This window comes from Festucalex cinctus, chromosome 10, assembly GCF_051991245.1.
Source record: "Festucalex cinctus isolate MCC-2025b chromosome 10, RoL_Fcin_1.0, whole genome shotgun sequence".
Lineage (NCBI taxonomy): Eukaryota > Metazoa > Chordata > Actinopteri > Syngnathiformes > Syngnathidae > Festucalex > Festucalex cinctus.
Window position 1 is genome coordinate 5,195,783 of NC_135420.1, and position 25,849 is coordinate 5,221,631.

Genomic DNA, 25,849 nt, shown 5'->3' on the forward strand with positions numbered 1-25,849 from the left:
AGAAAACTTTCTCGTCCGGACAGGAAACTTTCTCGTCCAGACAATAGTTTCTCGTCCGGACAAGAAAAGTTTCTCGTCCGAACAAGAAAAGTTTCTCGTCTGAACAAGAAAAGTTTCTCGTCCGGACAAGAAAAGTTTCTCGTCCGGACAGGAAACTTTCTCGTCCGGACAGGAAACTTTCTCGTCCGGAAAGGAAACTTTCTCGTCCGGACAAGAAAGTTTCTCGTCCGGACAGGAAACTTTCTCGTCCGGACAGGAAACTTTCTCGTCCGGACAGGAAACTTTCTCGTCCGGACAGGAAACTTTCTCGTCCGGAAAGGAAAGTTTCTCGTCTGGACAAGAAAAGTTTCTCGTCTGGACAAGAAAAGTTTCTCGTCTGGACAAGAAAAGTTTCTCGTCCGGACAGGAAACTTTCTCGTCCGGACAGGAAACTTTCTAATCCGGACAGGAAACTTTCTCGTCCGGACAGGAAACTTTCTCGTCTGGTCAAGAAACTTTCTCGTCTGGTCAAGAAACTTTCTCGTCCGGACAAGAAAATTTCTCATCCAGACAGTAAACTTTCTCGTCCGGACAAGGAAACTTTCTCGTCCGGACAAGAAAATTTTCTCATCCGGACAAGAAAAGTTTCTCGCCTGGACAAGAAAAGTTTCTCGCCCAGACAGGAAACTTTCTCATCCGGACAGGAAACTTTCTTGTCTGGGAAAGAAACATATTCATTTATTTTTTCTCCCATGTCACTTTAGGTGCTCCGTACTGCTGTGAGATAAACAGAATAGAAATAAAATTCTAGTGTATTTCAATTTAACCCCCCCCCCCCCCCCCCCCCCCCCACACACACACACACACACCCCTACACACAATTGCAGTAGTATCCACATTGGTGATTATAAACCACTGCTGGTCTCGCAGCATCATTGTAATTTTTGAGGAAACAGAGGTCAATGACAAAATGAGTAAATGACAAAAATAAGCCCATAGGCTAAAATTAGCTTCCCATGTTGTACCTTTGCAGTCTTCAATTTGCTGCCTAGTTCCGTTCTGTTGAAAATGATGTTCACTTAAGCCTGGTTCACACGGCAAGATTTTAAAATTGTCGGCCGATTTCCAATCTTTGACAGACACCACACGTGAAGAGAAAAAATCACGGGAGTTCCAGTTTTGAACGTACCGTGCGTGGTGTGCGGCCACACTGCACAATCAACACACTCCACACGAGCCGAGTTCATTCAAGAATGTGACGGGAAGTCTCGCAAAACCTCTCGAGATTAAACGTGGCTTCCGAGTCCTCAACATGAGTCGATCCTGGTTTTCAGCTGAAAAAGCGGCATAAAAAGAAAAGGTGTTGTTTAAAGGAGCGTAAATGGGCACTGGCGAGACATCGCTTGCCCTCGGCTCGGTGCAGGCGGCGCAGGCTGGCGTCCCACCCGGAGACCACGTTTATTTGTGGAGAATGTGTGTGCGTGTATAAAAATAATAATAATAATAATAATAATAATAATAATAATAATACAAATAATTAAAAAACTAAAAAGAGTGTAATAGCGCAAGGACGGACATTCTGCTGCGTCATGACTGTTTTGATTTTCGATTCCCCATTGGCTTCCTCGCTGGCTCGCTTTCTGATTGGCTGCACGTCACTGTCAATCTGCTGCGCGGAGCGAAATCGGGCCAAAAAAATCCAACATGTTGGACATGCCCGATTTCAAGTCGGGGTCCTTTCGAGCGCCGATATCGGGAGGCGCCGTGTGTGGTGACAATACACACGGCAGGATTATCTGTGAAGATTATCGCTTGCGTCTCGGCGCGTCCTTACGATTGTCGGGAGGGGAAATTCGGGGCTAAAATCGAACCAATTCTCCTGCCGTGTGAACCAGGCTTTAGTCACAAGTGAAAGCGGTATAGATAATGTCTGTTTGAATAATAAAGGCATTTTTAATTTGAATACATTCTTTTTCACTGTAGGTGATGAAGACCAGGCTAACCTTGAGGAAGACAGGGCAATACTCAGGAATGTTTGACTGTGCCAAAAAAATTCTGAAAAAGGAAGGGGTTAAGGCATTCTACAAAGGCTATGTTCCTAATATTTTGGGCATTATTCCATATGCTGGGATAGATTTGGCTATTTATGAGGTGAGCCACCACAACCAGGCCTTGTTTTCTTTAAATAAATATTGTGATAGGTGCTATAATCACGCCTTTACCTTTCTGATCACCACTAGAGCTTGAAGAACTTGTGGTTGTCCCACTATGCCAAAGACACAGCCAACCCAGGCGTGCTGGTGCTGTTGGGCTGTGGTACCATCTCCAGTACTTGTGGCCAGCTGGCCAGTTACCCCTTGGCTCTGGTCCGCACCAGGATGCAGGCACAAGGTACAAACAAACAAACAAACAAACTAACTAACAAACAAACAGTAATATTCACTATTCAGATCTTTCACAGTGGTCTTAAAAGAATATGTAGGTTGCATGGGATGAGATGTTATGTTATAAGAAGTTACTGAAAATTTTATTCATGCTTTTATTTTGTCAAGATTGTGTTATGACTTATTTACAGTGGTACCTCTACTTACGAACGTCTCTTCATACATAATTTTGAAGTTACGAAACGCCTCAACAGGAAAATATTGCGCCTCTTGTCACAAAAGAAATTTCAAGATACAAAAAAACCTTTCGGCTATGAGCTTAGATAATAGAGTAGATAGATTATAGATCTGTGTCAATGCATCTTTCTGGCATCCCATTGGCTAAGGCCGTATGTATCTATGAAAGTAGATAATCGCTAGATCATAAATCGGTGTCTATGCAGCGTCCTCGTCATTCATCCCTCTTGCCATGAGGTGTTCCGATAGTTTTTCGTAAATGTATTAAGTAACAGCCGACAAATTTGTGCAAAAATTCAAACAATTGGTGATTGATGAAGGCACAGTAAGTTTTTAATTGTGACGAGACGGGGCTTTTTTTGGAAAAGGATGCCTCGCCGTACCTGAAGTTTCCATCAAGTTTCTGAATTTGTTTAAAAGAATCAGCCAGAAAAAGTGTTCACCAGTCGGGCGATCGATCACTAAGATGATGTTTGACTTGGACATTTTTGAAGGATAGCTTTTTTTTATTTTTTTTTATTTTTTTTTATTTCCTTGGATCAGTTCTTTACAAAACACCAGGCAAAAAACACTTCTGAGAGCGAACATGAACCAAAGAGGGCAAAAAACGATGAGGACAGCAGTTAAAAAAGTAAATAACCATAATTTTTTATTCTTTACTCTATTCTTTGTTTTTTATATTACGCACAACTCTCATTTTTGTGCAATAATCTAATTGGAACATGTATTTGTTACATGTTTTGATGCAGTTTTATGCTTTATAAAACATTTATGTCTAAATTTTGGGAGGCTTGGAACGGATTAGGGCATTTACATGGAAAATGATTCTCTACTTACAAAATAAGATTAAAGTCTCTTCTTTCATCAGGAAAAAAAAGTATGTTTCTATCTGTTTCCGTTTTGCAGCAATTAGCATTAGAAGAGAGCTAAGTTTCATCAGTTTTCACAAATCTATTTAAAATTGTAAGTAATTGAGCTTTTTTTCTACATGGCCCTGGTTGATCTCCTTTGCTCTGCTGCCACCTGCTGGCCGTTTGTGTAATACCTGCCATTTATGCAACCGTTCTTTGCAGTTGAGAGGCTGCATCAAAGCCTTCTGTATGCTCTAGCATAAAAAAACCCCCAATAAAACGTATAAATACGTCTTTGGGACACTTAGAACATTAAAAAAAAATGTATTTATACGTTATTGGGAGTAAATGAGTTAATTACTTACAAAGCACTCCGTGGCATGGTACCAGAACACATATTGAGCTCTAAATCCATATAGACCTAAAATATTCCTGTGATCTGCTAGGGCAAATCTTGTTTGCTGTTCCAGAGTCAGGTTACAAACTAACGGTAGAGCCTTTTCACTCAAGGCTCCGAAGACTCTGGAACAGAATGCCAAAGAATATTATAAATGTTGAGTCTTTTACATCTTTTAAATCGCTTTTAAAGACTTTTTTTTTTTATTTTTATTTTTTTTTTAAGGCTTGTGTTTACAGATTTTACGGTTTAAATTATATAATTGTAATAGGTAGGGATGTCCCGGGATTGGAAACCAAGTCCCGATCACGTCATTTTCAGCTGATCGGTATCGGCAGAAAATGATCGGTGTTTTCATCTTTGGCAATTTTGTTTTTATTTTTATTATTATTTCAGGGGCTCCAAAGCAACAAAATCATCCAGAGGTAAACATATTGCTAAACAAAACGTTTTATTCATTTTTATTTGATATTTTGTGCACTTCTGATGACACCCCCCCCCCAAAAAAAAAAAATTATTGGGATGGTTTTGTTCAAAAAAAGAAAAAAAAAATAGAAGCAATTTTTTCCCCCTCCTTAATACTTTGCTGAGGAATCGGATCGGGACTCTGTATCGCAGATCATCAAAATCAGGTGACTTGGACTCGGGTGCAAAAAAATGTGATCGGGACATCCCTAGTATTAGTGTATTTACATGCATGGATTATTTTATTGTTCTAATTTTTTCTATTTTGATGTTTAATTCCAGAATGTCCCCATGTCTGTTTGATTGCTTTTAGGGCTGCACAATATATCGAAAAAATATCGATATCGCGATAATTGCCTTTGCAATATGCATATCGCAAAGGCACGCAATAAGTTTTATATGGAATTTTATGCTTTTTATGTGAAGCATCGCCATTCAATAGTTGAAAATTATCAAGACATAATTACAATTAATTAACTAAGATTACATGAAGGTTGCTTATTTTGCCCCATGAAAAATGTTTTTCTTTCATTAGGTAATAAAAATGTAATTTCTTTAGGTAAATGTTAAATATCGCAATAATATCGATATCGCTATGTTCAATAAAGTATATCGCATATCGCATGTTTTTCCAATATCGTGGAGCCCTAATTGCTTTTATGCATATGTATTTTTAGATGTTTGTAAAGCGGTTTGTACTGTATTGCTTTCCAGCTGATGACATTATTGTATATCACTTTTCCCCCCAGCTTCTTTTGACGGTGCGGAACAGTTGCAGATGAACCAGATGGTGAGAAAGATTTTAAAGAAAGAAGGATTTTTTGGACTTTACCGTGGCATCCTGCCTAATTTCATGAAGGTGCTGCCAGCTGTCAGCATCAGCTATGTGGTGTATGAATATATGCGGTCAGGCTTGGGTATACAGAAGTAGGACAAACATGTAGCCTGCTGTCATTTACATGCCTGTCCTCAAACAAATAGGAAAACTATACAATGCAAATGTAGACTGTGTAAACCGAGGTGAGTGATGTAGCCAACATATCATTTTCAAATGGCACTTTCACACTTGGCATCTTATCATTAGTGCAAGTTAATACTGCACATGGATTTAATTACTACACCCCCCCCCCCCAAAAAAAAAAAAAACAAACAAAACAAAACAAAAAAAAACAAAAAAAACAAAAAAAAAACAGTAACAGTAACAACAAAGAAATGCACTTTACATTGGACAGTGATGTTGTTTACAAATTCACTTGGTAAAGTTAATTTCCTTTTTTAATTGAGTGATTGTTGCATGTGCAACTAGATGAGGAGCTATTTTAGCACCTCTCAAATTTGCTTTTTAAATCTTAAAAGCATCTTGTCATACCAAAGCTATGATGACCTGACGATGCCATTGTTTTGCAGAATTCCATCTTCACTCTGCCGCACTTGTATTCCAAAATCCAGTTGTGCTATTTAGTGATGATATTTTGAGTAACTTACCCTTGTCAGAGCCAAGCGTCTTTTCAAAGTGTACACATTTGTTGGTCACTGTGTTGTCATCATCATCGAGGGCTCCTTTGAAAATGAGATTATGTGCCTTAAGTGTTTTTTTGTTTTTTTTCGCTGAGTTTGCCTTTCTCTCCCTCATGATAGAATGTTTGTGTTTACGTGAATAAAGACACTTAAGTACAAACTTGTGGGTGCTGAATGTATAAGCAAAGTGCGCATCTGGAATTCAAGGTGAATTATGGGTAGCGGTGTGGTGCATTGTGGGTAGAGGCGGTCATGAATTGGATCCAACCGCTGGAAAGTTGCTGTTTTTTTTATTAACAAGCGTGTGGTTTATTGACATCGGGGAAGTTGGCTTGCAAGCTTTAAAAGCAGGGGGGTCAAACTCATGTGAGCTCAGGGGCCGCATGGAGGTAAATATATTACCAAGTGGGCCGTATCTGTAAACTAACGGTATATAACTTAAAATCGATTGCCGTCAATTATACGCGGATTTTCGCTATTGTGTGCCAGCCTTAAATTACGGAGGTCAACGAGAATCATATATGTTTCCAAGTAATAATACAAATGCAAATGGAACGCGGCAACACTGAGTCCTTGGACGTGTTAAGTTGGCAGCATCAGTAAAATAACGGTATATAACTTAAAACGATTGCCGTCAATTATACGCAGATTTTCGCTATTTGTGTGCCAGCCCTAAATTACGGACCTCAACTGTAATCATATTGTTCAAAAAAATAATACAAATGCAAATAGAACACGGCAACACTGAGTCGTGGACGTGTTAAATCTACCTGTTTTGCATATATATTGTTCCCAGAAAGCATTGCGTGGCGCAGTTAATGACTATAATCCTTGTCATATGTATTTGTTACCAGTAATTGAATTTGTGTCATATTTAACACGTTTGTGGGTCTATGATTAAAATAACAATAATAATAAAAATAATAATAATAATTATACAAACCGTAACTTTAAGTTGTGTGTAAAATAATGACATCCAGGACGATTCCCTGTACAAGTTGCATTGCTCATTTGAGGACTACTTGTGAAGCGACAAATTTTATATATTTTGATTGTGGCTGACTGATTAATTAGTTTGACATTACATTTTTTTTTTTTTTTTTTAAACTTTACACAATCATCTCGCGGCCGGACCTCGTGCCTGGAAAGAAATTTTACCCTTTTTAAGACTAATATTACAAAATATGTCATTTTACTTTGAGGTGCGATAACTAAGTCATTTTTGAATATTTTTTTTTATTTCAACCACTCAAAATGTTAATTGGCATCAGAACGATCCATACATATGTAGTTTTATTTTATTTTTTCCCCCCTCCATAGGACAACAGAAGCCAAAGAATAGACTATGATGAAAACGAACTCTGCTGTAAATATGTAAAAAAAAAAAAAAAAAAAAAAAATACTTCATTTGACAATTTTTTCAACATGCCAAATTTTTTGACAATGGCAATTTAACTAAAAAAAATCCCCCTTGCGATTATTACCAAATATGTAATGCTACTTTGAGGTGTGATAACTAAGTCATTTTTGAAAATTAACTGTGTTGTATACATGTATATCCATCCATCCATTGACTACCGCTTATCCGAGGTCGGGTCGTGGGGGCAGCAGCTTTTGGAGGGAAACCCAGACCTCCCTCTCCCCAGCCACTTCAACCAGCTCCGCCGGCGGGATCCCAAGGCGTTCCCAGGCCAGCCGAGAGACATAGTCTCTCCAGCGTGTCCTGGGTCGACCCCGGGGCCTCTCGCCGGTGGGACATGCCCGGAACACCTCCCCAGGGAGGCGTCCAGGAGGCATCCGAACCAGATGCCCGAGCCACCTCAGCTGGCTCCTCTCAACGCGGAGGAGCAGCGGCTCGACTCTGAGTCCCTCCCGGATGACCGAGCTTCTCACCCTCATCTCATCTCTAAGGGAGAGCCCAGAGACCCTGCGGAGGAAACTCATTTCGGCCGCTTGTATCCAGGATCTCGTTCTTTCGGTCACAACCCACAGCTCGTGACCATCGATGAGGGTTGGAACGTAGATCGACCGGTAAATCGAGAGCTTCGCCTTTTGGCTCAGCTCTTCCTTCACCACGACGGACCGATACAGAGTCCGCATCACTGCAGACGCTGCACCGATCCGCCTGTCGATCTCCCGCTCCATCCTACCCTCACTCGTGAACAAGACCCCAAGATACTTGAACTCCTCCACTTGGGGCAGGATCTCATCCCCGACCCGGAGATGACACGCCACCCTTTTCCGACTGAGGACCATGGTCTCGGATTTGGAGGTGCTGATCTTCATCCCAACCGCTTCACATTCGGCTGCGAACCGCTCCAGTGAGAGTTGGAGATCCCGGCTTGATGAAGCCAACAGCACCACATCATCTGCAAAAAGCAGAGATGCAATACTGAGGCCACCAAACCGGAACCCCTCAACGCCTCGGCTGCGCCTAGAAATTCTGTCCATAAAAATTATGAACAGAATCGGTGACAAAGGGCAACCTTGGCGGAGTCCAACCCTCACTGGAAACGAATCCGACTTACTGCCGGCAATGCGGACCAGACTCTGGCAACGGTCGTACAGGGACCGAACAGCCCGTATCAGGGGGCCCGGTACCCCGTACTCCCGAAGCACCCCCCACAGGACTCCCCGAGGGACACGGTCGAACGCCTTCTCCAAATCCACAAAACACATGTGGACTGGTTGAGCGAACTCCCACGCACCCTCGAGGACCCTCCCGAGGGTGTAGAGCTGGTCCACTGTTCCACGGCCAGGACGAAAACCACACTGCTCCTCCTGAATCCGAGATTCGACTTCCTGACGGACCCTCCTCTCCAGCACCCCTGAATAGACCTTACCAGGGAGGCTGAGGAGTGTGATCCCTCTGTAGTTGGAACACACCCTCCGGTCCCCCTTCTTAAAAAGGGGGACTACCACCCCGGTCTGCCAATCCAGAGGCACTGTCCCCGATGTCCACGCGATGTTGTAGAGGCGTGTCAACCACGACAGCCCCACAACATCCAGAGTCTTGAGGAACTCCGGGCGGATCTCATCCACCCCCACTATACACAGTGTTAATGGTGCACTGCTTTCCCCTCCTGAGACGCCGGATGGTGGACCAGAATTTCCTCGAAGCCGTCCGGAAGTCGTTTTCCATGGCCTCACCGAACTCCCATGTCCGAGTTTTTGCCTCAGCAACCGCCGAAACCGCGTTCCGCTTGGCCAGCCGGTACCCGTCAGCTGCCTCCGGAGTCCCACAGGCCAAAAAGGCCCGATAGGACTCCTTCTTCAGCTTGATGGCATCCCTTACCGCTGGTGTCCACCAGCGGGTTCGAGGATTGCCGCCGCGACAGGCACCGACCACCTTACGGCCACAGCTCCGATCGGCCGAATCAACAATGGAGGCGCGGAACATGGCCCATTCGGACTCAATGTCCCCCGCCTCCCCCGGGACAAGGGAGAAGCTCTGCCGGAGGTGGGTGTTGAAACTCTTTCTGACAGGGGATTCCGCCAGACGTTCCCAGCAGACCCTCACAATACGTTTGGGTCTGCCAGGTCGGACCGGCATCTTCCCCCACCAACGGAGCCAACACACCACCAGGTGGTGATCAGTTGACAACTCTGCCCCTCTCTTCACCCGAGTGTCCAAAACATGCGGCCGCAAATCCGATGACACGACTACAAAGTCGATCATCGAACTGCGGCCTAGGGTGTCCTGGTGCCAAGTGCACATATGGACACCCTTATGTTTGAACATGGTGTTCGTTATGGACAGTCCGTGACGAGCACAGAAGTCCAATAACAGAACACCGCTCGGGTTCCGATCGGGGGGGGGCCGTTCCTCCCAATCACGCCCCTCCAGGTCTCACTGTCATTGCCCACGTGAGCGTTGAAGTCCCCCAGCAGGACGAGGGAGTCCCCAGGGGGAGCGCTCTCCAGCACACCCTCTAAGGACTCCAAAAAGGGTGGGTACTCTGAACTGCTGTTTGGTGCATATGCACAAACAACAGTCAGGACCCGTCCCCCCACCCGAAGGCGGAGGGAGGCTACCCTCTCGTCTACCGGGGTAATCCCCAACGTACAGGCGCCGAGCCGGGGGGCAATAAGTATGCCCACACCTGCTCTGCGCCTCTCACCGTGGGCAACTCCAGAGTGGAAGAGAGTCCAACCCCTCTCGAGAGGACTGGTACCAGAGCCCAAGCCGTGTGTGGAGGAGAGTCCGACTATGTCTAGTCGGAACTTCTCCGCCTCACACACCAGCTTGGGCTCCTTCCCTGCCAGAGAGGTGACATTCCATGTCCCAAGAGCCAGCTTCTGTAGCTGGGGGTCGGTCAGCCAAGGTCTCCTCCCTTGGCTGCCACCCAGCCTACACTGCACCCGACCCCTTTGGCCCCTCCCACCGGTGGTGAGCCCGTGGGTATGTATATATACATGTATACATACATATATATACATGTATATAAAGAAATAAATTTGAATATTTCATATGACATAGTTAGAGCATCAGGCGACACGATAGCTTTGATAGAAAACTTTGGGGAAAAAAGTACTTTTTGTGGGGCTCCGGGGCGGCACCGGGACCCCTCCGTGACATTACCCAGAAATTGTGCTTGATTTTCGGGTTTTCGGATACAGGTAGGCCCAATTTACACCCCCTCTATCCGGCAAAGGGAAGGTCGCACGGCAACGAGCCACATATCTTTGGAAAGCTCTCGTGCTCACGGTTCCAGATATATATATATATATTTTTTTTTCGTAGGACGTACGGTTCCGAAGAAAGTGAAGAAAGAGAAAAAAATATAAATAACAGCCTTCACACACTTAGGAAAACCGCTGTATTGCAACGACGCCCCCCTCTCACAGTGGCTCATTTTGGGGACATACAACGACAACGAGCGTTGCCATTGCACCCCTCCCACCAAGGAAAGTGTTTACTCTGCCTCCCACGGCCAAGCGAGAACAACAAACAGCATATGGCAACACGAAACATAAGTCAATAGCTCGCAATGCCTTTTTCTGCACAAAAATATAGGTGGCGCGCGTGTACGCTAGAGGTGGGAATCTTGGGGCACCTCACGATTCGATTGCGATTACGATTCAGAGGCTACGATTCGATTATAAAACGATTATTGATTTCCCCCCCAGGCAGCAGAAAAAAAACAACGTATTTTGGTGCTTTTAATGTTTCGTACATTAGTTACAAAAATAGTACAAAAGTCCTCTCAGGCCTAAACAAACTACTATTTCAGTATCAAGTTAACAGTTCAAAACAGTAAATAAAATACTCAAGTCCTCATTCTGTAACAACAGCTTTTAAGTATATTCAGTCTTCAACAGAATAAAACATAGCATTGAGCAAAAATATATTATTTTTATCCACTCAAAAGTGCACTGAGGTATAAATGAAAGACAATGTGAACTACTACTTCAATACAAATGCCTAAAAAAAAAAAAAAAAAAGTGCTTTCCTGCTTTTTAAGTTGTGTAAAGATGAACATGTAAACATTAAAGTTTCTCAGAGGTACAAAAAAAAAACAAAAAAACAAGTGCTTTTCTGCTTTTTAACTTGTGTAAACATGAACGTGTAAACATTAATGGGATCGTTCTGCTTTTTTAACATGAATCTCAATTTGATCCTCACCTCCCGTGTGTGCGATCAGCACTGACTTCGGCGTTGGACGAGAGGAAAATAGTCCACCAAGCTGGCTGGGGTCTCGGAAATAAAGCGTTTTTCTTCTAAAAACTTTTTGTTTTCAAAAGCGTGATACATTTACACCACAATACTCTTTTCTGAATAAAGTCAGACGCCATTACCGCCAGCCACTACTTTTCTGTTCGTTCGTTCGTATCACTGCGCGGCGCCCTGTAGAACGCTAACCGACGCACTGCAGCCATCTAGCTGATACTTCCGCCTCAAGTTGTTTGCCTTTCGGAGCAGGTCTGATCCCACGAAGAGGTGGGTTGGTCAGCTCAGCCATGCTTGTTGTTGTTTTGAATCTCGAGGCGTGAGTTGTGGATGTGTAATCTCGGTCCGTCCCAAAAAGCGTCCCGAAGACCGCGCGCGCTACTGCGTTTCAGTTCCGCGTACTTTTCGCTCGGGTCACTTTAGTTTCGCTTCCCTTGGCATATTTATATAATCGGAATTTGGACGTTTGTGAATCGTTCTCGATTGTTCCACGGCCGAATCGTGAATAATCTAAGAATCGGAAATTTTGCACACCTCTAGTGTACGCGCATCCACTAACATGCACGCGCGCCCACTAACGTGCACGCGCATCTAACATCCTGGCGCATGCACAATCAGTAAAAAGCTCGCAGGCACAAGTCCCTCTGAAATTTTGCTTGTTGCTTGTTGTGCTGTGTTTACAAGGAAAATCATTAATTGGCCTCTACCGCCACCTGGTGGATTAGGGGTGCGAACACTTTCTCATGACCTCGCACACACCAAGTAACTGCCATGGAATGGATTCATGCAGAAATCACGGAAATTGCAATAAAATACATGCAGTGTCCAATCAGTCCAAAAATGTCACTTATGGACTTTAATGTTACTTAAAATGCACATTTCACTTCCCGGGAAACAAAATGAATTACCTCCCTAATGCAATGGCTGAGAAATGTCGGCACAATCGCATTGTTAACTTCCCCCGATTTCTGCGAGCCATGGCTACTTTTTTTTTTTTTTTCCCCAGCACGCTTAACTCCAAATTAACATTTTACGTAACAAAAAGGCACGAGGAAAGTAACGTCATTAATAAATATAAATAATAATAAGAATAAATAATAATAATAACAAAAAAAGCACATTCCTTTTTTTTTTTTTTGGTCACGACGTCCGGGATGTGTGTGTGTGTGTGGGGGGGGGGTAACGATTCGGTGAACGAATCTTTTGAACGGTTCTTTTTGAAGTGATTCTAGTGATTCAGTTCACCGAAAAGAACTGTAGTGCCCATCACTACTGAGGATGTGCACCTGAATGCCACTGCTGCCAGCAGCACCAGCCGTCAGCACATTCCGCGGATATTCGCGAATAATTGGAGCAAGTGTTTTACCATCACATTTCATAAATCAATTAAATATCAAGTAGTTTTTCTTTCTTTAACCATATTGGGGGTGCACCGTTCCTGGAGATACTGCAATACCAGGTCGATGTGTGGAGTGGAAGGAGCAAGCCCCTATTCCATCTCCCAGTTCCAAAAATCAATTTAATATATGGTCCCCGGATAGGGGACGTATCAGATATTAAACTGATAAGAACAGATACTACACTTGATCTTAGCCAAAAGGCCGAGAAGCGATAACAAAATATTGGATGGGGCGAGGACTTAATTCCAGAGACTACATTGTTTAAGTTGCGGTTGCACACGTCACCGAATCATAATAGCACGTATCGACACGCCAAACAACACCAACTATACACCGTTTGGAATGATAATGAGTCAACAGCGTGTTTTCAACCTGCGCATCGAACGTTTTGAACGTTATGAACGTGTTCGGACGTTCGTCTTGGTGTATGTTTTGGGTCACGTGGTTCACGTCGAACCAATAGAATGCGACAATAAACTGAACTCCTTAAGCCATATGATAATAGCTTTTATAGCCGACGAAAATAATTAGACATTTGCAATGACAATCGGTTGTTAATATAATGTGGGCGAAAGCAGGGCTGTTTGACCAACATTTTGACAAAAAGACATCGTTTGCGGCTACTACTACTTCCTGTTTCCGGCTTGTTAGCAAAATGGCAGTATTTAGCACTACCGCCATCAAAGCAGTGGAGGTGAACTACACACATGTCTGAAAAACACGAAAACCATACTGCCAGCATGCAAAGTTTTACAGTCATAAACAGAGACCGTCGATCACAAGTTTAAATGTATATAAAACGGTAACCATGCACTGCACATGGAAATTAGCAAACATCATCAAGGTCGAGGGAAAGCTAAGACGACACCTCATACGTTACTAATATTAGCAGATGCAGTCTTGTCACCACTAATCTCCGCCTTTCAAATTGATAGGGTACCCACCCAGCATTTTTCGGTCTAAAAGACGTCTAAATGGTGCTTAGGCGTCTAGGCTAAAAACCTTCTACAAATGGTCTAAAATTGAAAGTTTTTTAGACGTCTACATCTAGGCGTCTATTAGACGTCTAAGCTTAGACGTCTAAAAGACGTCTTTTAGACGGCTAAAAAAAGGTCTACAAATGGTCTAAAAATGAACGTTTTTTTTAGACGCCTACGCCTTTCCCTCACGCATGCGCAAACCTAATGCGCACTTCGTTTATTATATATACTGAAGACCGAGATGGGGTTCGTAAACTTTTACAAGGTAACTGGGATATGTGCAATAAATCAGGTCCTGGCTTAATGGGATGAGAACTGAGTTGTCCTTTTCAAAGATAGTAATCTCAGTTTTGATGACAGGAGTAATTTAACAATATATCCATTAGTGCAGTTGTAGTTTGCAGCATACTGCACTCCATCATAGAAGGTGAAGCAAACATCAGAGATGCTGTGCCACAAGCCGCAACTGCAGGAATGACAATGGTGACACAGAATGTTTTCAAAGACAACCCACCTTATTGGAAACCCTTCAACATCATCAGCAGGCATCTCAGGGTCACAGATGTTTCACCATTTTGTACACTTCATTTGAGACTGACCATACTTCACCTGCGGAAGGAGTCCAACTGTGGACCCTCTTCAACCACAGCCAACTTCAACTTGACTCGGCTGCTGCGGCTATGTCCCTGGTGGCTTCCTTCAGCTGTTTCGGCTCCAGTCCAAGACTCTGGAGGAAGTTGTGCCCTGATTTTGCTGCTAGCACTAATGAAAAACCGTGCCCCCCTGCAGCATTTAAGTTGCCCATCCCTGACCAATACAGTGGGTCCAAAAAGATTTAGACCAGGGGTGTCCAAACATTTTCCTCTGAGGGCCACATGCAGAAAAAGAGAAAGCTGCAAGGGCCACTTTGATTTTTTATTTATTTTTTTGTTTTGTTATTTATTAAAAATCGATGAAGCATTTATAAATTGTTGATATAATGTACAGTTATTTATTGAAAACTGCTAACAGTCACAAGGCAAATAGTGACCCCTGTGTGCCACTATAATAGATATCTGTCTATATCTGAATCCCAACTCGACAGTCTGAACCACAACAACAACAATCTGTAGTAAACTGACCACACTTAAGAATAATGAATTTAATGTAATGTTTTCACAAATCGGACCTTGACAATAAGCAACAAGTGGATAAAACCATTTGTATTTCTGAAACCGAATTATTATTATTATTACGTGTGTGTCTTTGCTAGAAACATTTAATCCACTTTTTTTTTTTTTTAAACAGCATTGAAAAATTAATTTTAGTATAGTATAGTATTTTTAGCGGTTGAAAATAGCATTATCGTGCATCCCTACATAAAATCATCTTTTTTTGCTAAATGTGTACTGTTACCACTGTCATCATGAATGCAACAAGAATGTCTATAATTACTACATGACTTCTCACTCTGAAAAAAAATTCTTCTCTGGGCACATTTCACGTGCGATGAGTGTACCAAGTAGGGAAAAAAATGCTACAATAGTCAACACGGCACGCAGGGCTTTAAACCAGCTCGGGTAAGTGGGCAGCAGTGACAGGTCATAGTGAAGTGAGATTCCCAGCCCCGTGACAAGCATGGTCACTGCAGGAACAATGCTGTCGGCCATGAGCATGGTAACCCAGGCGAAGAGCGCAGGAACCACACTGTTGCTCAGGTTAATCCAGTCAGGTTTGGCCTGGCTGCTCTCAGGGAGGGCGTACCCCCAACGAGCTCCGCCCAGGAAGGAAATGATGGAGACGCCATAGGCCACCTGAGCATAGGCAAACTCGGGAACGTAGATTTCGGTCACGCCCATGTAGAGAGGGGGCGCAACGAAGGGGATCAGTCCTGCAAACCCCAGCCACAGAGCGGGTTTGGGACTCTTCCATAAGTCCTTCATGTCATATCGCAGCAGGTCCAGCTCTCTGGGTGGAGGTTCAGGCTGTGGTCGCTTCTTTAGCCTTACAACGGATGAATGGAGATATTTATTTCTTGCTGTAAAAGCCATTGTGTAAAATTGAGTCTTCGAGAAAAGCCCAGTCCTCATGAGAGCAGGGACAACAGGACAATAATGGTGCCAGGAAACTTGAGGCCATTCTGTTGTCGGCGTAATTAAGGAGGCCCAGCTGACATGTCGAGGTTCTGATCCACCATCAGTAACCCTGATAAGTGACGATGGCCAATATGTTGGTGGTGGTCGTGCAAAGTGCAATAGCTGCGAAGAGATATATCCAGGTCAAGATTTTACTTATATTTCAAATTTACAATAATATCAACAATACAAAGATATGGTATCTACCTTCTGGGCAGTTATGGTGCTTTTTCTTAACATAACAGAGGACATCTAAAGAAAGATGTAAACACATCCATTAGGTTAAACACAAATAGGCATAGTTCTGCTCACAAAAAAATATGTGAATGCCGATGAAATGCAAAAAAAAAAAAAAAAGATAAAACAAAGTGTGCATTACAAGTAAAATAAATAAATAAATTGGATGCATCTGAAAAGTTAATTGACATTCGTAATAATATTCGGATATTCTTTTGCAAATTTTTAAACAGTTTTAGGATAGCTGGCGTTTTAGAAACTATTTGTCCGTAAACAACGTGGCACATTTTCGTTTGTTCCTAAATCTTCATTGCGAAGTCAAAACAGATCGGTAATCAAGAAACACAAAATTACCTCTGACAGTCCAAAAGCGTCATACCATGAGTATGACAACCATCAACCGCGAAGTCTCATGCGTTCAGCGACTAACAGAGGACAGGACAAAAATATGTCCTACGTCAAAAACATCCGTGTCAAACAAGGTGTGGTAAACCAGTTCCTAACGCCAACACAAACAAACTACGATGTTTCAAAGTAAAAAGCTAACATGATTTCCGATTTGGAAATAAAGATTTTAATTTGATAGTATCTATTTTGATTTCCATGAGCTCGCTGGTATTTTTTATTTTTTAAAATTTTATTTATTTGTTTATTTATTTATTTTTAAGCAATGCAACTTTTCCCACCCTGCAAATGCATCTAAGAGGAGGGGGGGGGGGGGCAAACAAACAAAAAACTGTCACGTGGACGTCACGTGCTATATCCAAATCTCTAAATAATTAGATCCAATAATGCTGAATCAAAATATTAAATGATATTATAATATTCTATATATTATTGTTCATCTTTCTTTTTTCCATTCCCTATGTCAGTGAGGTATTCATTAAAATACGAAGAGGGCGTGACTTCTTTCAGCCCCCTCAATTTGAATATGAATCAACGTGTGAAAAAAAATCGTGATATTTTATTTATTTATTTATTTATTTATTTATTTATTTATTTATTTACTTATTTTTAGTGCAAATTACACGTGTTTTAACCATTCTGATTCTTACAATTGATACCAACAACACCAAAAGAGAACATCAGGGGTCAGTCATGCCAAGTTTAATCCAGAGCCGTACATAGAGTGTCTGGCACTGGACTGGGTTAGTCAAAAAGAACATTTATTTTTTCATTGTTTTAAAAATATCAATTTAATTACAATAATACCAATAGCTCCAAAGCAAATAAGCAATTAAAAATAATACATCAGTTGAAAATTCTCAAGACCGAGCTTTGTCATTCTACGTGTTGTATAGTTACTTCATACACATTCCACTGTAAAGTAGCTCTTTCTTCCAAAACCAACTCTCTAAAAATAGAATAAATACAGAAGAAAATCCTTCCCAAAGATGATTTCAGCCACAAATACTGTTCACACAGCTCCATCATTCTGAAACACAAACATGATTAAACTTCTCAGAGCAGTTACCTATAGGCCAAACCCAAATACTGATATCAGTTTTCATATATATATATATATATATATATATATATATATATATATATATATATATATATATATATATATATATATATATATATATATATATATATATATATATATATATATATATATATATATGATGGTAAGAATTAATTGAATTGTTTAAACACTAATACTGTGATAAAAAAGAAAAGAAATAAAAAACATACAATCACTTAAATATCAATATTAATATATTTTCAAATATATTAACTGTCTAGTGCATCTGAAAACATATACTAACCCCACCCCCCACCACAGCGACCACAGCAGTCTCCACACAGAGCTCCCAGCAGCCCGTTTATCACCTGCACAGCACACAGCGCTATTTGGATTAAACCCATGACCAAAATCACCGAGAAGAGTGCGAGATGCCATGACACCACACCAACTGGTTCAACACATTTGGACCACATGGTTGAATTAGTCAGGTAGTTGCTGCAAATGGGGAGAATGAGAGAGAAGAAAAGATTAGACTTATTATTAGCCGACAGTGTAAACTATATGCTACTTCCATATGTCAATGGTAGATGTTTTGGGATATTTTTTAATGCCAGTAACCACTAGTGATGTGTTGGATGCAAACGAGCCGGTACAAAGTGAAGTGAACGATGAGAGCCGGCACCCTCGCTCGAGAGCCGGCTCTGTCATTTTCCCTCTCTCTCTCTCTCTCTCTCTCTCTCTCTCTCTCTCTCTCTCTCTCTCTCTCTCTCTCTCTCTCTCTCTCTCTCTCTCTCTCTCTCTCTCTCTCTCTCTCTCTCTCTCTCTCTCTCTCTCTCTCTCTCTCTCTCTCTCTCTCTCTCTCTCTCTGAGGGTGGGGGTGGGGGAGGTGGTACTGCACACGGAGCACGTTTCTCCGCCTAGTCTGCGCAGCCGCAGACAGAGAGAGACAGGAAGAGGAGAAAACAGGAGAGGAAAGGACGACACACAAACGCGGTTTGTACAAGATGAGCCGAAAACGCAGTAACATTTGGAGACATTTTAATTGGTTAAAGTCAGATGAGAGAAGGAGCCGGATCAGCCCGTCCAAGTTGATATATATATATATATATATATATATATATATATATATATATATATACATACACACACACACACACACACATATATATATATATATATATATATATATATATATATATATATATATATATATATATATATATATATATATATATATATATATATATATATATTGAACAAATTAATAGGCTCCAAACAAGAAACAAAATTAAACCTTCAACCAACAACAATTAAAATAACAATCAAATAACAAAAATAGTGAGTAGTAATTTAACTGAAAAAGCAGCAGCGAAGAAAACAAAGATTAGCTAGGTCTTTTATCCTGGACCGGGTGAGTAGCTAATGTTTGTTTTCTTCGCTGCTGCTTTTTTAGTTAAATTACTACTCACTATTTTTGTTATTTGATTGTTTTTTTAATTGTTGTTGGTTAAAGGTTTAATTTTGTTTCTTGTTTATTGTTTGGAGCCTATTAATTTGTTCAATAAAATGAGAAAAAAAATCATTTTCTTTGCTTGATAATTGTTGCTATTTGCAGTCAGTTGAGTGCAATCTTTACCAAGTCATTTATCAAAATGTATGGTAAATTTGTCGTAAATATATTTAAAAGAAAAGCTCAAGTTAAAAGAGCCGTTTGAGAGCCAAAAAGAGCTCTCACTGAGCCGATCCAAATGAACCGGCTCACCGAAAAGAGACGAAAATCCCATCACTAGTAATCACTAGGGGTGTCACGATTCGCCAACTCCACGATTCGATTTAAATTTCGATTTTGGGGTCACGATTCGATTTTTTTTTCGATTTTTTTTTTTTTTTTTTCCGCTCCCCCACTTTATAACACAGAGGCATATGCTTCTGTAGGCTAAGGCTAGTCTATGATCATTGGTTCTATTCATTGTACAGTAAATCTTATTTCAAAAGATCGGCTACATATAGGTGATGCAATTTCCATATTATTTTTGTGTAAATTTATGTAATATATGATAATTGACATTAGGCAGGAATGATCAAATTCAAAGAATTTATTTACAATATAAAGTTAACCGTCTTGTTCTTACTGAAGTGTAAAATAAAAAATAAAAAAACAAAAACAAAAAGTCACAGTGGGTGCCTGCCATCTATTGACTGTTTTTGGTTACAACAGTGTGCTGTGCGTTCCTCTTAAAATAATGTGCAATGTGCAACAACAACAAAAAATATATTGTATCCAAAGTCATGGAACAAATACAGCCTGAACAAACTATATCCCAACATTTACAGTTGCTGGGCATACTGTAGCGTGGTTCAAGTACACTAATTAAATGTTTGAATCCAGCGTTTTCCAAGGCTGCAGGTCTGCTGCTATAAATAGACCTATGGATCTGGCGTTTCGCGCGAGCTGAAGTGTGTGGAAGTTTCACTGTAAATGAGGATGAAATAGTTGGTTGGACCGTTGTTTTCCCACTTCTAGTTGAATTTGATAAATCTAAATCTTTGTGATGCCTGCGTAAATGTCCCGTCATGTTTGTCGTGTTTCCCGTTGTTATAGGCTGGCGGCTCGGGCCCGCCGCCGGCTCCGCTCCCCGAGTATGTATGTGTGTGTTTGTGTCGGCTGGTGCCCGTATAATGGTACTTCAGTTTGAATGCGCCAGCGCGACACTCTGATTGGAGGACTGTGCCAGCGCGACACTCCGATTGGACGACTGTGCCAGCGCGACACTCCGATTGGACGACTGTGCCAGCGCGACGCTATTGTGTATCCGTGTATTAAATGCGGTTATTATTTGTTCACCTTCCACTTTCACTCCCTTGTCAAACCCCTGCCTGAAATTTCAATTAAAACTACTCAGATGTTAAAGTCGACCCGTGTTTATCTACTCTATATTTTCTGTTATTGTGTTACTTCCCTTCCCCTTGACGAGCCGGGCGTAACACCGTGGCCGAGTACAGTACGCGCACATAGCATATCTTGCAACTGTGGTCTTTTTATCGACAACGTGAACGTTGTCGACATAACTCACCGGGAACGCAAAATGTTTCCAAACTGGTGACGAGAGAAGCGGGAGCGGCTTGAAGCACCATTGCTGTGTCTGTCCGCGCTTGCCATCATGACTGCAGGAGAAGTCAGCTAACAAGTGCCGTTAGCTAGTAGCTGAATGGCTGCGTCTCATTTGCTTTCCTGGGAGGTGGCGGTGGCGGCGGTGGCGGCGGGCGCGGGGGGGGGGCATCGAATCGTGTGTCCTCTCTTCTATTTCGATGCTCGAAATCGTGACGTAATTTCGATCGATTTCGATAAAAAATCGAAATCGTGACACCCTTAGTAATCACATATAATTAGAATGCCACTCAAAGCACAGACTGAAGCAAGGGCCGAAAATGACTAAAGCAGATAGGCAAAGGCGCATTATGACTCTGTAGCGTGGACAGTTCCATTGTTGCCACTATATTCTGTGAATCCTTGATGGCTCTTCCAAATCACGTTTTCTGAACACGCTCGTAAGTTCACATAAAATTGCATCTCTGATGCCATGGAAAGGAACTAATTAGTTAAAGAGTAGAAGAATCTCAACAAATACAAGAAAGGGCATCGACATCAAATGTTCTTGTTTCTGTGAATGACCTAATGTTATTGCACATTTTGTGTTGAAATATAATATGCAGTAGGCGGCACGGTAGTCGAGTGGTTAGCACGTCCGCTTCCCAGAGTCCAGGCTCGGACCTTCCTGGGTGGAGTTTGCATGTTCTCCCCGTGCCCGCGTGGGTCTTCTCCGGGTACTCCGGTCTCCTCCCACATTCCAAAGACATGCATGGCAGGTTAATTGGGCGCTCCGAATTGTCCCTAGGTGTGCTTGTGAGTGTGGATGGTTGTTCGTCTCTGTGTGCCCTGCGATTGGTTGGCAACCAGTCCAGGGTGTCCCCCGCCTACTGCCCAGAGCCAGCTGAGATAGGCGGCAGCACCCCCCGCGACCCTTGTGAGGAATAAGCGGTCAAGAAAATGGATGGATGGATGGATATAATATGCAGTATATGATTGAATTATGATGTTATCAAAATATACAGGTACATATGTGCATGATCAATAACTATTCGCCATATACTGGTGGCCTAACTTCGCACTTCGTGTTGAAGGGGTATGTCCAAACAGTTGTGCCGTTTTCTGGAGTCAGACATTTGGGTCCATGGTTTATGGCAACCGCTGAAACTATGACTGAGTAACCGGCTCCTACAACACCCACAGCTGCAAACAGTATGGAACTCAGCATCTACAAGACAAGGAGACACCGGTAAGAATTTATTGAATTGTTTGAACACTCATACTGTTAAAAAAAATAAATAAATAAATAAATAAACCAGAAGAAAAGAGGAGAAACAAATGATTTAACGATTTTACATACATGTACTTCCTGAACATCACATAACCATTTCCAACCTCAGGATTATATGACCTCCAATTCTACCTACAAGTATGACTATTTTTACTTTATTATAGTTTAATAAAGTCGTATCAAGATTATACAGCATTGCCTCGGGTGTTGTAAATTTATATTTAAACTATTGTTTGGTTTGATTTATTGGTTTTGAACATATAAACATAAACACATTACAAGTGTAACAAAAAAAGTTATAGTAAAATAAAAATTTAAAGGAAGAAAGGAAAAATTTTCAACAATAAATTCCATAATTTACATCTTCAAGGAGTAGGAAGAAGTACACGTATTTATCTAGTCCTACTTCCTATTATTTCCTTATATACTAACAAATTGTTCCTATTCAATACAAATAAAATTAAACAATAAAAAGAAACCAAAGTAAAGTCCCACATATACAACACAACAAATTCACAGAACATTAATTGTTGAACATATGTGGGCACACATTCACACGAGTACACATACACATATATACACAGAAACGTACAATTACAGTACATAGACACACAAATGTATTTACATTTATACCCAATTTACATATTTATGTAACGTTATCTTTTTTAACCTCTTTTTAAAAATAGTAATTGATTCACATTTTTAGAGTTCAGTTTCATAATTTTTCCATAAATTAATCACTTTAACAGAAACACACCTTTACTTTGTTTGTTCTTGTCATTTTTTTTTTTAAGTCACTTGTACCCCATAACCCATAGCAACAGCCCTCTTTGATTTCGAATAGCTTCTGAATACCGTGGCAAAGTTGCTTATTATTGTATACTTTGTATTTGAGCTGTTTTAAATTCGATGAGGTCATAGAATTTGAGAGTATTTAATTTAATGAATGTGAGTGAGTAATTATTCGTATGATTCTTTTTTGTAGTTTAAAGACAGATTGTGTGTTACTTTTATGTATTTCCCCATATTTCGACACAATAAATCCGGTAATAATGTACAATATAATGTATACAATGACTTCTTCTTGAGAATATCTTTGGTTTTATACAAGATACCAAAGGTTTTGGATATTTTTCTGTTAACATTGTCTATGTGTAATTTCCACCACAATTTAGCATCAATTATAACACCAAGAAATTTTATTCCATTTATTCTTTCAATTTCAATTAAGTCAACAATGATTTTGACTGGGTGTCGAATTAGTCTAGTCCCAAAGATTAGATTTATCTGTCTGTCTGTCTGTCTGAGAAAGTTTCTCGTCCAGACAAGAAATTTTCTCGTCTGGACAAGAAACTTTCTCATCCGGACAAGAAACATATTTAATTTTTTTCCCCTTCCATGTCACTTTAGGGGCTCCGTACTTTTGCTTTAAAGAGTGAAATAAAAATTTGAATTGAATTGAAACTGTTCCACCAGAACTTAAAATATTCCCTGAAAAGGTTGCCAAAGTATTGTCATATGTAAGACTGGCATAGATTGTTTCAATTTCAGTTGTTTCTCATCTCTCACTGGAAATTGGTTGTTATATATATTCAATATGAACAAATCTGAGGTTGGCCAGCGTCCTTGAGTGAATTCTGTCCGACCTTAGTGTTACTAATTATTTGGGGGAATAAAGGAAATTTACAACAACAAAAAAGCCTAGAGAAACCTTGCCATAAAATTTGAAAAACACGTAACAGCCTTTGAGTCTCTTGACTTTTCAGCATCGCTATTATGAACATATCTTTGAGCGCAACTGGAAACACCTCACCGCAAATCTTCTTCCACAGCTTTCATTGCCACAGCAACCACAGCAGTCATTATTCTTCAGACCAAGGAAGACCAGGGCTGGGAAGATCATCTGCCATCAACACAACCATTTTATAATACATATTTTAGTTGCAATGTTTAATAGACACACATACATACACTAAAACAATTTACCATGATAAATGGCACATTTGTACCATATAGAGCACAATACAGACTAAAATGAAGTATTTATTTTCATGATAAATACATAACAAAATGAAACACAGAGAAGATGAGACAAAAACAATTTGTAACATATCCACAAGTCAAAATAAAGCTGGTTCGCAGGGTACACAACATAAATTAATTCAAAAAAAAAAAAAAAAACGAGGATAAAAGCTTCATTATATAGACCAGGGGTGTCAAACTCATGTTAGCTCAGGGGCCGCATGGAGGAAAATATATTACCAAGTGGGCCGCATCGGTAACATAACGGTATATAACTTAAAAACAATTGCCGTCAATTATACGTAGATTTTCGCTATTTGTGTGCCAGCCCTAAATTATGGAGCTCAAATGTAATCATATTGTTCCAAAAAATAATACAAAAACAAATGGAATGCGGCAACACTGAGTCCTAAACGTATTAAATCTAAATATATATGTTTTGCATATATATTGTTCCCAGAATGCATTGCGTGGCGCAGTTAATGACGTTATAAGGACGCTAATCCTTGTCATAGTATCTATTTGTGTTACCAGTAATTGAATTTGTGTCGTATTTAACACGTTTGTCGGTCTACGATTAAAAAAACAAAACAAAACAATAATAATAATTTAACAAAACGTAACTTTATGTTGTGTGTAAAATAATGACATCCAGGACGATTCCCCCGTACAAGTTGCATTGCTCATCTTCTGAGGACTGCTTGTGGAATTACACATTTTATATATTTTTATTGTGGATGACTGATTAATTAGTCTGACATTACAATTATTATTTTTTTCTTCTTTTTTTTTTAACTTTACAAAACCATCTCGCGGGCCGGATTAAACCCCTTTGCGGGCTTGATCCAGCCCGCGGGCCTTATGTTTGACACCCCTGATATAGACTATTATGTATTAATGTTCAATGGAGACTGGTGAAGAAAATACTAGCACGAAGTAGAAGTGTCAAACATAAAATGCCAATATGGTGTTAAAGATTTGTCATAAATAAATCACACTTACCAAAACTCCAGAGCCAAAAATTCCTCCAAAGTACCACACCTCTTCTGTGATATTATCACTTTCTACAACCTTCCCACCAGGAAAGAAGAGAAGGATGTTGCACAGCACGCACACAATTGCCAGGGGAATCAGACTGATCCCCAGACATTTGGCAAAGCCCCCAGAGCACATTGCGGTGGTCTTACAACCCCAGAATGCCGCTAATTGTAATTTCACAGGCTGGTAGATGCTCGGCTTGCTCTTGAAAAACAGAGAACATTCGACGTCATGCAAACTGGCAACAACTTGTTGAGCTGCTCTATAATTAAAAATGCAGCTATTCAAATTCAATAAAACATCAGAACATACCAAATATTTCCTCAACGATGTGAACCTGTCCACCTCACCTGTACGCCTCAACACAGGATGGTGGGTGCCAGACTTCAGCCTTTATAGCCCCCCACCTTGCTTTTTATGTGACCTCACCACTATACTTTTACAATCGCAAGCTGTAATAAAACAGAGTCACACATGTACGAGCGCACACTCACTTACAGTCATGCGTACACATGCGGGTGGCTTCATGCAAACACACACGATGATGTCGAGTGGCGTATCAGTGTGTGTATAGAGAAACCCAAGTGGTTAATGTTCTACCATTTGTTTTTTTTTGTCCGGGAGGAAGGGAAAGACATTTGATCGATGAAGTGGAGGTCTCATGGTGGATCTGAAACGAGCACAGGCATAGTGACTCATTGGATCT

General features: G+C 40.9%; 3 protein-coding genes and 1 non-coding gene across 5 annotated transcripts in view; 1 reads left to right on the top strand and 3 right to left on the bottom strand.

Moving 5' to 3' along the window:
• The window catches only part of LOC144027390 (mitochondrial adenyl nucleotide antiporter SLC25A24-like), a 29,846-nt gene extending 24,383 nt beyond the window's left edge, over nucleotides 1–5,463 (top strand). The window contains exons 8-10 of the mRNA XM_077534866.1: nucleotides 1,963–2,130; nucleotides 2,220–2,370; nucleotides 5,063–5,463. Of these exons, the coding sequence (XP_077390992.1) occupies nucleotides 1,963–2,130; nucleotides 2,220–2,370; nucleotides 5,063–5,244 (501 nt within the window). The 3' untranslated portion in view covers nucleotides 5,245–5,463. The remainder of the gene's footprint in view (nucleotides 1–1,962; nucleotides 2,131–2,219; nucleotides 2,371–5,062) is intronic.
• A 7,461-nt stretch (nucleotides 5,464–12,924) lies between these two features.
• Nucleotides 12,925–13,115, bottom strand: LOC144029162 (U2 spliceosomal RNA). Its single transcript, XR_013286744.1, has one exon. It is a non-coding gene; the product is annotated as a U2 spliceosomal RNA (small nuclear RNA).
• A 1,893-nt stretch (nucleotides 13,116–15,008) lies between these two features.
• On the bottom strand, nucleotides 15,009–16,715 carry LOC144027088 (transmembrane protein 69-like). The gene is made up of 3 exons (XM_077534373.1): nucleotides 16,588–16,715; nucleotides 16,204–16,248; nucleotides 15,009–16,119 (listed from the first exon to the last, which is right to left on the bottom strand). Exons 2-3 carry the CDS (start codon nucleotides 16,246–16,248, stop codon nucleotides 15,328–15,330), a joined length of 837 nt encoding a protein of 278 aa, XP_077390499.1. The 5' UTR covers nucleotides 16,588–16,715; the 3' UTR covers nucleotides 15,009–15,327.
• A 610-nt stretch (nucleotides 16,716–17,325) lies between these two features.
• Nucleotides 17,326–25,673, bottom strand: tm4sf4 (transmembrane 4 L six family member 4). Of its 2 annotated transcripts, none has more exons than XM_077534058.1 (6): nucleotides 25,494–25,673; nucleotides 25,108–25,347; nucleotides 23,897–23,986; nucleotides 21,875–22,020; nucleotides 18,006–18,199; nucleotides 17,326–17,668 (listed from the first exon to the last, which is right to left on the bottom strand). In XM_077534058.1, the coding sequence occupies exons 2-6, from the start codon at nucleotides 25,276–25,278 to the stop codon at nucleotides 17,664–17,666; spliced, it is 606 nt and encodes a 201-aa protein (XP_077390184.1). In that variant the 5' UTR covers nucleotides 25,279–25,347; nucleotides 25,494–25,673; the 3' UTR covers nucleotides 17,326–17,663. The 2 variants fall into 2 exon arrangements, with proteins under 2 accessions (XP_077390184.1, XP_077390183.1); XM_077534057.1 differs by having other exon boundaries at nucleotides 25,456–25,673.
• Between the last annotated feature and the right edge of the window lie 176 nt (nucleotides 25,674–25,849).

Bases quoted from the DNA above. Each gene is read 5' to 3' on its own strand.
- LOC144027088 (XM_077534373.1), bottom strand. From the start codon at position 16,248: ATGTCCTCTGTTATGTTAAGAAAAAGCACCATAACTGCCCAGAAG. The intron at 16,120-16,203 runs GTAGATACCATA...ATCTCTTCGCAG, and splicing joins GCACCATAACTGCCCAGAAG to CTATTGCACTTTGCACGACC.
- tm4sf4 (XM_077534058.1), bottom strand. From the start codon at position 25,278: ATGTGCTCTGGGGGCTTTGCCAAATGTCTGGGGATCAGTCTGATTCCC. The intron at 22,021-23,896 runs GTGAGGTGTTTC...CTTGTCTTGTAG, and splicing joins GCTGTGGAAGAAGATTTGCG to ATGCTGAGTTCCATACTGTT. The intron at 18,200-21,874 runs GTGCGAAGTTAG...CCCCATTTGCAG, and splicing joins ACATACCCCTTCAACACGAA to CAACTACCTGACTAATTCAA.